This window comes from Lepidochelys kempii, chromosome 4, assembly GCF_965140265.1.
Source record: "Lepidochelys kempii isolate rLepKem1 chromosome 4, rLepKem1.hap2, whole genome shotgun sequence".
Classification (NCBI taxonomy): domain Eukaryota; kingdom Metazoa; phylum Chordata; order Testudines; family Cheloniidae; genus Lepidochelys; species Lepidochelys kempii.
The window spans coordinates 12199156-12212229 of record NC_133259.1 but is presented as its reverse complement, the minus strand read 5'-3'; the positions used below and the strand labels follow the sequence as shown (position 1 = coordinate 12212229).

Genomic DNA, 13074 nt, shown 5'->3' with positions numbered 1-13074 from the left:
TCCCTTGCATGTGCCAGTGTAGAGAAATAACTCCAGGACCAACTCAGTGTTTTCCCTCAAGCACTAAGGTTCCTTATAGTTTTAGAACAAAACAAATTGTTAGGGGCACATGATGATGTTAAGAATGGGAAGAACAGTCCTATTCTAAATCCTTGTAGACAGTTACCCAGAGAAGCAAATGTGCTGAATCTTTGAATGTACTGTGACAAAGTGAGAGAGCTTCAGGGTACTTCTTGGAGTTGACATCCCACTTGTATCGGAAAATGGCATATCTAATTTATCCGCTGGTGCAAGAACCCTTACCAGTGTACTTCCACTGATAGCCAGCCACTGTGGAAGGTCATCTTGTTGGTCCATGTGTTGCCCTCTTGGTGCTTGCGGTCTAATCTCAAAGCTGGAAAAGGAAACCGCTGTAATAAAACATTTAAAAAAAAAAAAAAAAAAAAAAAAAGGAAAAAAGGAGGACTTGTGGCACCTTAGAGACTAACCAATTTATTTGAGCATAAGCTTTCGTGAGCTACAGCTCACTTCATCGGATGCATGTAGCTCATGAAAGCTTATGCTCAAATAAATTGGTTAGTCTCTAAGGTGCCACAAGTCCTCCTTTTCTTTTTGCAAATACAGATTAACACGGCTGCTACTCTGAAACCTGTAATAAAACGTGATTCTTTGGGTAAAGACAGTGCAATCAAGTAGTCCAAAAACTTTTCATCTATTTTAAATCTATGAACAGGCTCTGAGAAGAGAGCCCTTCAGTGTACCTGTCAGTTTCAAATGTGCTGCCTCTTGAATGGTTTAGTTCATGGCGAATGCTTCTGATGATGGGTGTTTGTTTTATTTTAATGACATGATAATGGGGAAAAGGCTCACGAGGAAACCCTTTTTTCTCTTGTGCTTCTGGTGACCCAAACACTCATTTTCTTTGAAACATTCAATTAACACTCTACAGTTGTTTATTTATGAAGCTATTGGCGTCCAAGACCTAGTGGTTTTACCCTCCAGGAATACACATTCAAAATCAGTATGCGGGAGGCAGGCACAAAATCTTACTTCTGTCTTTATCTCCCTGCTCCGAAAACATCCTCCCACTTAGCCTTTTGTTCCAGGCTTGAAGTTAGCGGTCCAGGCAGATAGGCAGAAATCCTTTTAACAGGGAACCCGTTTTTGCTTCTTTGTGCTTCAGAGAGAGAAAATGCTGAGAGAGCAAATGTGGTGGCACCTTGTCAGGTGGATAAACTGATAGTTTCCCCCCTTCCCCACACCCTCCATCATTGTCAGCAACATCACACCTCAGTTCAACTACAACTTTCTGGATTGGTGAAATTTGCTGAGGAAGCTGCAATATAATACAAGCAGCCTTCCAGCACAATTTGATACATGGCCACTGTTGAGTTGCATGCCTGATGTATATTGATACATGTATATAAGTGTATGAGATACTAACAAACGCACACTGTGGTTACGTGTGTGTACTCTCCAACAGTAGGCATCTCCTGGTCTTAAATTAGTACTTTTAAAGTGTCTCCAAGGTTTCTAGTACAATTTTGTCCGTTCACTAGTTCAGCATTCCACTTCTAAGTAACTGATTCCCCCCCACCCCTGCCCCCCGACTCCTTGTGTGGTCGCTTAAGGGAATGCCTTCATATTGTATCTCCGATTTCCGTCTGAAAAGGTTGTGACTACCATAGTAATAAGCAACATCTAAGATTCCTGTAACGAAACAGATGAATCGTCTTCTTCTCTTTTTCCTTGTTTGTGGGCTATGTGCATTTGACTGCACTTCGTAGATAGCTCATTTCGCTGCTTCTGCTGTTATAGTCCATTTCCTCCATTTGGGTTTTTCTGCAGCATAAGGCAGAAAACATGTGTTTGAAATAGGAAAATGTGACTGTAAACTCCCCCCCAGAACTGGCAGGAGGTTCGGGGATAGGTGTAGTTACCTGAAACGACTTCAGTTTTGTTTAACACTGTATTTTGAGTGGGCAGTGTCCCTTTAAACTGCCCACACCTGTTTTTCACAAGTTTATTTTGATGATGCACATACACACTTCGTATTCTTCATTCTTTATGCATTCAGATTTGTTCTCTCCTTCTCACCGCACTGGCATTGCTGGGAATTATGTATACATAGGGAGAGGAGACAAGAACTCCATAAACTCTGCTGAGTATTAAGCAATAGATCATTTTCTGACATAACTGCACAAGGAAATGAGGGGGTCTATCATGTAATTTTAAGTACAAATTGTGTTCCTTATTGGGAATTACAGGATTATGATCTGGTTTAAAATATTTGAATCCATGTGTACGCAATTCAGGTTTGCTCACATGCAGAATCTTTCCCAGTGCTACTATAAATAAGGGCCCAATTCAAGTCCCACAGAAGTCAGTGGAAATATTTGTTTTCAGTAGGGGTTGTACTGAGTCCCAGGTGAGCTGGTGCTTTACAACATTACTGCAGTGAATGCCTTAAGACTCAATCCAGAAACGTTCCACTCCTGTGCCTTTTTAATGGCCCCCAAAAGGAAAGTCATACTGTATCTTGTATATTGCCACTAAATCCATGCAGGGTCTTTATGTATGGTACAATAGACAGCAGAGCTGAACGTCAGGGTGTGTATGATGGATAGATATAGGAGGAACACTTTTCTGTCAGGTGTTGGGTAACTCCACTTGGGAATAATTCCATAGATTTTTTTTTTAATTTTTTTTGGCCCGATTTAGGCAAACTTATTTTTATGTTCAATTTTTCAATGGTAATTAAATCAAAATTGGTGAAATCATACATCCCCTTTTCTCAAAGGAGGTTGCAGTTTTATCGTTGGCAGCTACAGTTTTCTGAACAGTTCTAAATGCAGCAGTGTTAAAAGGAGTCATAAGAAATACAAGGCTCAGATTGCCTGACGATGCCCAATACGAAGTCTGATAAGGGAATTGTTTTGCAGTTCTGTCCCTTGCAATTTAATGTGATTACCGAGATGAGCATTTTGCGGTGGAGTCTGGTGTTCTTTGGCCATTTTGTGCTCTGCACGCGCTGCTAAACTGAGGGCTTCTATGAACTATATAGAGGGACCCCAGAACTGAATTAGAGCTTTGTTCTCAACATAAAACCAGGAATGTGTGAAGGCCAGTGTGTTGGTTCACCAGGAGGGCTACTCGTTACCCAGAATTAATCAGACTTTGCATCAGTAGCTCACCATACTTCTCATATTTTAGTGGTCTGGGTAGAACTTTGTGGAGGTGATGCTCATAACTCCGTTACAGAGGGGTCTGAACTGCTACTGCCAGAGCTGGCTCTGGAGTGGAAGCCTCCTGCTGTCAAGTGACATCAGGCAGTCTTGGGACCCACTTTGAGGAGGTGCATGGGGTCTCTTCTGCTAGAAGGCCAGTGTGTTGTGCCTTCTTGGATAGGAATGGGTTTTGATTAGGTGGTGTGGGCAGGGAGTGAACTAGAAAAAGTGAAATCTGAGTGTAAAGTTTGGGTCTCGGGCCAGTTGCTCCACTTGCACATCAGAACTCTGTATCTGGTTTCCAACTTGATCAGGCAAGCCACAGGGAAGCTAGACAATGATTGCCAGGTTGGGGAGGCCCTACCAGTGGAGACAGAGGCAGTTCTCCATATCCAGTGGAGGGAACAGGGATGAAATGATGCTCTCACTGAAGAGGTTTATATTGTTGGTAGGTATCACTGTCCTACATTTTAAATTCCAGAATCTGAGAGGGAATCAAGCTTTGCCTTTTGTTTGTGCACATGCACCCGCTCTGCCGCCCAGTTCACATTCACTTACCAAACAGCCACACCACTGCAGAAACTTTCATCCTCAGACCATAGCATTGTAGTTCTGGGATTTCTGCTCCAGCTGCTATTTTAGTGATGAGCAGAGTTATGAGCTGTAGCTCACGAAAGCTTATGCTCAAATAAATTTGTTAGTCTCTAAGGTGCCACAAGTCCTCCTGTTCTTTATACCAGAGCACAGCTTCATGGGATATTTTCTTTGCTCTTTAGTACAATAACACGATCGCCTGGTCATCTCTGACAAAGGAGGAGTGCTGGAAATATGGAGGCTACCTTATGGGCAACAACTGCAACTACGTCCCTGACATCACCCTCATGTCTTTTATCCTCTTCTTTGGCACCTACACCTGCTCCATGGCTCTGAAGAAGTTCAAAACCAGCCGTTATTTCCCAACCACTGTAAGTATCTCTGTTTATCACCTGGGGGAATTGGCTTATTCAAACAAGAGCACATACAATGTACTCTTGTTTGCAACCCCTTCTTTTGCAATAGATACAGCGCCGAAGGACAAACACCACTATGTGGGGATGCACGCACTGACACCAGATGCTATTTGTTCAATAGTATTGAATTTAGGCAAGTCATGGAATTGCTTATTTTTCAGCTCTAAACTTCCGAACGTTTCTGGAGGGCACAAGTGAGATGGCGGAAGAATTGAAAACTGGCTGGAGCCTGTAGTGACAATAACGCTTACACAGACAAGAATTCCAAGCTGAGGGGTGCAGTGATGCAATTGATTAGTACAAATCTCATCAGAGCTTTTGCTTCCAGGGTTAAGAATTCACCAATGCAGAGCCCTTAGTTTATACAGAAAACTGAGCTGCCAGTAGTAGCCAAAGATCATTTTCAGTGTCCTGATAGTAAAGCTGAGTCCTGCTCCCATTGCAAGACTGGATACCTGGTGATAAACAGTCTTCTGTGTGGTATGCCTGAACGTATAAACAGAAATCACTTTATCGAGTGACACACAGGTGCAGCAAAAGCATAAGTAAGCAACTTCTTGTCTGTACAAAAAGAAGTTATTTTTACAGAGTAAAAGTAGTCCAGTGTCTCCTAATGCCCTAGAAATAAATCTGTCTAGAATATAAAAACTGACACCTCATAATATTAAGGTTGCAAATTTTAAATGCTCAGAAGTCAGAATACTAAAAAGTTATGGTCTTAGTAGTAATGTTACCTCAACCATGATGCATTTCCTGTATATTTTATGGTATGCATTTAACAGCATAAATTCTATTGACTCTTTTAGGGTCTCATCTAAGAACAGACTTGATTAGTGGGAATCTTTTCATTGACTTAAACAGGCTTTGGATTAGGCTGCTTTTACCAGATTCTGCTACCTTTACTTCCTGAATAATTCTAGTGGAATCAGTGCTATGACTTGAGGAGTAAGATATTACTCAGTGTAAAGATGGCAGAATCTGGCCCTTAGAGAATAAGACAGGAAGAAACAATACAACAACCGATATGCAAAGAGATGAGCGAATATGAATGAAAAAGCGAATGTTCTCATAGCAATGTTTGATCTTGGCCATATTTTACATCTTAACAGCCTAGATACTGAAGTCCTCTCTCTGTAGATCAGGCACAGCATGGGCAGGTACAGGAGAGACATCAAGCTTCCTCACCATGCAAATGTGCTTCTGTCTAATCAACAGAAGTTGGTGATTAAAAGCTGTATCTCGCCCACCTTGTCTCTCTCTACCTAGAACAGTCAGTTTAGGTTTTTCTGTGTATCTAAGTACTCACTTGGGATGAGAGACTAGTTCAATCTCCATTCCCAGCTGGTCTTCAGCCACTTTGCTGTTTCAAGGGAGATGTGACAGCTCCCAGAAGGCATCCTACTTCTTGCAGTGGTGGCCTCTAACAGTAGCAGCAGCAGCACTGGGGCTGTCTTAGCTGTCCTAGGAAAACGGCACTACTTCATTTATTGTCAGTTTGTATTTGGGAGGTTTCCGTAGTGACCATAAAGGGCTAGGGACTGAATTTCGATTTTTAAAAGGAAGCATTGTTTCTGCAGAAGTTGACTGCACATGCCCAGAGCTCTGCAGTCTTTGAGCTAAAGATTCCTTCTCCTCCTACATGAGGTGGATTTCTCGAGCCATGCACAAATAGATATAAGAAGTTTTAGTGCAGATTGGGACTCTTGCTCTTCATGCTGAAAGCAAACAGGGAGATATTTGATCTCTGAATAGAGGTGTTTCAGTAACACACCTTTTAGCTCCTCTCTCCCGACAACAGACTCTTAGCCAACTGATACATAGCCCTGGTGGGTCAGCAAAAGCTGCTTGTTCTGTTTGCCCAGCTAGTGTCACAATGACAGCTGTCAAAGGTGAGAGAGGTGGTGAAAAAAGTTCTACTCCTTCCCTCTTAGAGAACCCAGTTTGCAATATTTTGGACAACAGCGGTCCCCATCCCCAAGATCCAACCCTAATTTCATCCGAGCGAAAACCTGAAAAACAAGGGCACTAGTTTCAGGTTTCTGTACATAACAAAACTTTTTCTCTCTCTCTCAGAGAACCCCCCTGTGGCATTCTGACTGCAATAGGATTTATAGTACAGTGATGTTTATGCTCCTGCAGCACTGAAGTGGAACTTTTATTATTTTTAATGAAAAGAAAACAAATTCCACCATGGCAGGAATGTAGTTCAGTTTATCTCTAACCATGTGAAGCTGGGGAGCCTGGGAGGAAGAATTCTGAGAAGTTGACACAATAGCATATAAAAGCCCAATGTGATCTGGCTAGTTAAATTTCAAGGGTCAGACCCTCAGCTACTGAAAACTGTCACAGCTACGTTGACTTCAATGGAGTTACAACAGTTGACACAGGTTGAGGATCTGCCCGCAATTGCTTTTCACTTCAGTTTTGTGGTTCATTTATTACTTTAACACCATAAAAAAGAAACATCAGGATATAATTTTAAAAACTCTTCATTTCCGTACATGGCACCACACCCACATTGAAATAGTTTTCTGCTCCTTTCTTTTGAGTTCCTCTCTCTGACCTCCCCATATGAGTCCCTTGGTGACTGTTTCCATTGCTGATGTGAAATCTTGATTTTTTTTTTTCCTTGCTTTTATAGTTTCATATTAAAGGCCCAATCTGCTTTGCCAAATAGGCTATGTTAAAAAATTGTTTCGGGAATCAGTGTTGCTAAATATCTTTATTTTTATCTTGAGACACATGATCACAGGAGAAACTCAACTTTCATTGGGGGGGGAGTACGTTTCTAGCCCTAATGGGAGCAATGAAAAGCTTGAAAACATGAATGCTAAAAAAACCATCAAACATCAGGAGGCAAATAAAAAGAGCCCAATATTTATTTGTTTAAAATTTCATTATTTTGGAGAGACCTGACTCATAATTTTTGAACCCTCATTGGCAATACTGGGAGTGATCTTGAAACCCATTTAATGTAATATGGTTGTACAAGACAGTGTGAACAGGATGTATCTTTTACACACACACACCTCTCTTGCACATGCACGCAAACAAAGATCGGGCCCATCCATGCTGGTTGGTAGCTAGTCAGCCGAAACATTTTAGTTCATCCTGTTTCCAAGATCGGTTCTTCTTCGAGTGATTGCTTATCTGTATTCCACAATAGGTGTGTGTGCTCACCGCATGCACCAGTGCCAGAGGTTTTTCTCCTAGCAGTACCCGGAGGGGGAGCGCCCCAGCGACCCCTGGAGTGGCGCTCCATGGCGCAGTATAAGGGGAGCCGCGCGCTCCCCCCACCCTCAGTTACTTCTTGCCACCAGTGAAGGTGCATCGGAACTACTCTGCTTCAGCTTTGCTGTAGCTCGTCCCAGAACTGCTTGTTCGTTCAGTGTTAGTACCTGTAGTTAGTTAGCTGTTCAGTTAGTTCAGTTAGAGTGCCCAGGCTGGGGCATGCCCCGCGCCCCGGGTTTTAAGTCGTGCGGCACTTGTAGCTGCTTTATGCCAAGGAGTGACCTGCCCGCATACTGTTTACGCTGTTTGGGAGAAACCCATATTGTTATACCAATAAAATAAAAAACAGCAGGATCTTATAAAAGGGGATAAGACAAAATGTCACATTTATTTAGAAAGAATCATAGTCAGCAGTCAGTTTTAGCTATAACATTCCAACTATTTTTAGCTATAACATTCCAACTTTGTAACCGCCACGGGGCACGAGTACCTCTATACCCACCCGGCACCCAACTCCCTAGTGGTCGAGTCGGTCAACCATAGGGAGCGGCAGGGCCAACCAGCCCCTACCCCGAAAAATAAAGATTCGTGAAGGTTGGACTCTTTTGGGAGAAAGCTTTATTCTTCCTCGAGTTTTCAGTTGCGGGTGGCAAACCACCAGGCGCTCCTGGGCAGGTACAAATTCGATTTGTGGAGTTCCCTGCCCAAGTTCGAGGACTCCCTCCAGGAGCACAATAAGAAAGTGTTCAAGGCGCTGGTGGAGGAGGGTACAGAGGCTGCAAGCGGCTTTGGATGCAGTGGACACAGCAGCACGGTCCATGGCCTTGGCGGCATCCATGAGAAGGGCATTGTGGCTCCTGCTGTCCGGGCTGTCAAGTGAAGCGCAAGCTGCCATGCAGGATCTCCCATTTGACGGCAAAGCTCTGTTCGTGGAACAAACGGATACAAAGCTGCATGGCATGAAGGGCTCCCGCACGACCCTCCGGACTCTGGGTCTCTATGTTCCGGCTCCGGCCAAATCTAAGTTTAAACCGCAGCAGGCTCCCACTCAAGCCACCGAGCCGAAGTACGAGGCCACCTATAAAAAGTCGAGGGACTATAAAAGGTGCCCTCAGAGGCAATTGCGGCCAGCCCCGCAGCCTGCGTCCTCCAAGGGCAAACAGGCGGGGAAAAGACAGTTTTGATGGGACGCTCAGGAGTTCTCTGCCAGTTCTCCCCGGGGATCCCCTCTCAATAGGGCTTCCCTTCTACGGTCGGTTGTGTGCTTTCCTCCCGGAGTGGTCACGGCTGACCTCAGACTGATGGGTCCTCAACACCATCTCCCAGGGCTACGCCCTCCAGTTTACTTTGCCCCCGCTACTTTGCCCCCGCCCCTGTCCATCTTGGGGGACCCCTCACATGAAGCCCTGCTTGAGCAGGAAGAGGAGCGGCTCCTGAGTCTAGGAGCAGTGGAAACGATGCCTGGGGAGTTCAAAGGCAAAGGGTTCTGCTCCTGCTATTTCCATATCCCGAAGGCCAAAGGGGGACTCAGGCCCATCCTGGACTTGCGGGATCTACACCAGTTCATGGTGAAGCTTAAGTTCCGCATGGTCTCACTGGCCTCCATCATCCCCTCCCTGGACCACGGGGACTGGTACGCTGCCCTCGATCTGCAGGACGCGTACTTCCACATTCACATATTCGAGGGGCACAGACGCTTCCTCCGTTTCCTGGTGGGGCAGAATCACTACCAGTTTATGGTCCTCCCGTTTGGCCTATCCATTGCCCCCCGGGTATTTACAAAACGAATGTTGGTGGTAGCGGCCTCCCTCAGGCACCGGGGGGTCCAGATCTTTCCTTATCTGGACGATTGGCTGATCAAGGGCAGCTCCCAGTCGCAGGTGAGGGATCACGTGATGCTTCTACTGTCCACATGTGCCACCCTGGACCTGTTGGTAAATGACGCCAAGCCCACGTTAGTCCCGGTCCAACACATAGAGTTTATTGAGGCGCTCCTGGATGCTTCGACTGCCACAGCCTCCCTCCCACTGGACAGGTTCAAGACCCTGAAAGGGCTCATCGACACAGTTACAAGGTTCTCGGTGACTATGGCCAGAGCGTGCCTCCGGCTCTTGGGTCACATGTCGGCGTGCACATGCGTGGTCCGCCACGCCAAACTCCGAATGAGGCCCCTCCAGCTCTGGCTGGCCTTGAAGTTCTCCCAGGCCAGGGACAGGATGGACAAGGTCCTCACCGTGCCCGACTCGGTGATCGCCTCACTGTGGTGGTGGTCCACCCCAAGCAACATGCTCCAAGGGGTCCCGTTCTGGGACAGGACCCCATCGCAGGAGCTGGTGTCCGATGAGTTGGACCTGGTTTGGGGGGGCCTATGTGGGGAATGTTCAGACCCAAGGTCTGTGGTCGATGCAGGATCTGAACCTACACATAAACGTCAAGGAACTCAGGGCAGTATGCCTGGCGTGTGTGGCCTTCTGCTCGCACCTGCAGGGCAAGATGGTCAGGGTCCTCAAAGACAACACGGCCTCTATATTCTATATCAACAGGCAAGGCGAGACTCTGTCCTCTGCTGTGAAGACCTCAGGCTGTGGGATTTCTGTGTAGCCCATAACATTTGCCTGAGGGCCTTCCATCTGCCGGGTGCCCAGAATGTGTGGGCGGATCGCTTGAGCAGGGACTTCTCCTCCCAACATGAGTGGTGTCTTCACCCAGAAGTGGCTCACCAGCTCTTCCGCAGGTGTGGACTCCCCAGGTGGACCTGTTCGCGACTCGGCAGAGCTGGCACTGTCCCTGGTTCTGCTCCGGAGGGGACTGGGACAGGGCGCTATCTCCAATGCCTTCCTCCTGTCCTGGTCAGGCCAGTTTCTCTATGCCTTCCCCTCTGTTCCCACTGATCAGCAGGGTCCTGGAGAAAATAAAGACAAACAGGGCGCAGGTCCTCCTCATAGCCCCAGAGTGGCCAAGGCAACATTGGTGCGGGACCCTCACGGGCCTGGCGGTTGCTCTGCTGCGGCCGTTGCCACTCCCTGTGGACCTGTTCTCCCAGGACCGGGGACCGCCTTCTCCACCCCAACCTAGCAGCTCTCCACCTCACGGCATGGCTGCTCAATAGTGGAGAGGAAAGGACGTCCTCAGAAGGGGTCCAGCGTGTCTTCCTGGAAAGCAGACGGCCCTCCACATGCCGTGCCTACTTGGCAAAATGGTCCTGGTTCTCCAGATGGGCAGCTGAACGGGGTGTCTCCTCGGTGGCTACCCCGATCCAGCTTATCCTGGACTACCTCCTCCACCTTGGAGCCCAGGGCCTGGCGCCCTCATCTGTCAAGGTGCAACTGGCGGCCATATCGGCCTTCCATCCGCCGGTGCAGGGGCACGCAGCATTCTCCCATGCTATGACTGGCCGGTTCCTCAAGGGGAGTCTTTTCCCGTATGGTAGGCCCCCGGTCCCGCAGTGGGACCTGAACCTGGTGGTGTCCCGTCTCACAGGGCCCCCATTTGAGCCGCTAGCCACATACTCCTGGTCCCACCTCTCGTGGAAGGTGGCCTTCCTGGTCACTATCACATCGGGCAGGCGGGTCTCGGAGCTCAGGGCCCTGACCTCCGAGCCCCCGTACATGGTTTTTCATAAGGACAAGGTTCAGCTCCGCCCACACCCTGCATTCCTCCCAAAGGTGGTCTCCGCTTATCAGATGGGTCAAGACATTTTCCTGCTGGTCCTCTGCCCCAAGCATCCAGTGAGGAACCCCGCCTCCACACACTCGACGTGCAAAGGGCTCTGGCTTTCTACCTTGAACGGACTAAGCCGTTCAGGAAGTCTTTGCAACTGTTTGTCACCTCGGCTGAGTGCATGAGGGGTCAGTCGATCTCCACTCAGCGTGTCTCCAACTGGATCACTTAGTGCATCCACACCTGTTATGAGCTGGCGGGGGTTCCCCCGCCACCAATTGTGAAGGTGCACTCGACTCGGGCGCAGGCCTCTTCGACTGCCTTCCTGGCCCACGTCCCCATCCAGGACATTTGTAGGGCTGCCACGTGGTCTGCGGTTCACACGTTCACCTCGCACTATGTGATCGTCTCCCAAACCAGGGATGGGGATGCCGGGTTCAGCAGGGCTGTCCTCCATCCTGAGAACTTGTGAAATCCTCCAACCTCCAATAGATAAAGCTGGAATCACCTATTGTGGAATACACATGAGCAATCACTCGAAGAAGAAAAGACAGTTACCTTTTCCATAACTGGTGTTTTTCGAGATGTGTTGCTCATGTCTATTCCACATCCCGCCCTCCTTCCCCTCTGTCGGAGTTGTCTGGCAAGAAGGAACTGAGGGTGGGGGGCACCATGCAGCTCCCCTTATACTGCGCCAGGCAGGCACCACTCCAGGGGTCGCGGGGGGCACTCCCCCCTACGGGTACTGCTAGGGGAAAAACTTCCGGCACCGGTGCACATGGTGAGCATGCACACCTATTGTGGAATAGACATGAGCAACACATCTCAAAGAACGCCAGTTATGGAAAAGGTAACTGCCTTTTCCTGAAGGTGGTTTTAACATGTTCTGGTAATGGTATTTGTAACACTGTTGCACTCAAGAATGAGAGAATTTCCTCTCTCTCCTTTCTTCCCTGACACCTTCCTTCACTTGTAGACAGAGCATGCTTGATACAGAAAATTATTGAGACACAGTAGAAATGAAACCCTGTGATGATGATTTTTTTTAATCCTTACGACCCCAATTCAGGAAAGCATCCCTACTCAATTTTTCTCTGCTTAAAGTTAAGCAAGTGCTTAGGTGCTTTCCTGAATTGGGGCCTACAGCTGTACTTTAAATTATTGTGGTCTATCCTGCAGCACACATGGGCTTGTCAGCCTGCTTACTGGCACCTTTACAAAATGCCCATAGGACTGTGGGGTCATTGAAGTAACAGAACTTGCTCAGCAACTGAAGATGCTGACGGACAAATGTCTAGACAAAACCTGCGGCTGGTTAATTGAAGCCCTGATGGGGGTGGCTGCAGGTGTAAACTGAGTCTATCTCGGAAAATCCATTTTTTCTCTGCTGGAGGGTTATTCTTTACCCAGCAATCCATGCACATGAGCCATAACAGTTAGGTTACTCAAGCAGGATTGTGTTCTTAAATTTTAACTCTGAGGCTTGGGCTGTGCATTGATCCATACCACACAAGGCAGGTAGCATGAACCAGGAGTTAAGATGTTGCATTAAAGATGACACGGCTCCTTTATTTCATTCAGGCATGCAGAACATACACAGTGTTGCACTTTTCCTTCTTTAAATGATTGGCTTTCTGCAGTTTACCATTGTTTACAAACTGACAAACAGCACTAGAGACATACCATCCAAAGATCCTCAAACATCCTTATTCATCCCAGCCACTGTCTTGCATCTAATATTGACAGCTGACAAATAACCCTGACAGCTGACAAACAACCCCAACAGTGTACCACTAAAAATCTTACTACGGCCACAGACCCCCTTATTCATCTCAGTAACTATCTTGCATCTCATTTGGAGAGCTATTCAGAGATCTGTGATCAAAATCTCCTCCCACCACCTCTTCTTCCAGACACTTCTCATCTTACTTGAGATGCCTCTTGTT

General features: G+C 47.1%; 1 protein-coding gene across 7 annotated transcripts in view; it reads left to right on the top strand.

Moving 5' to 3' along the window:
• Window positions 1-13074, top strand: part of SLC4A4 (solute carrier family 4 member 4) — a 261671-nt gene that overhangs the window by 213510 nt on the left and 35087 nt on the right. For all 7 annotated transcript variants that reach the window (XM_073340388.1, XM_073340382.1, XM_073340384.1 and 4 more), the window contains one exon: window positions 4004-4192. In XM_073340388.1, the coding sequence (XP_073196489.1) occupies window positions 4004-4192 (189 nt within the window). The remainder of the gene's footprint in view (window positions 1-4003; window positions 4193-13074) is intronic.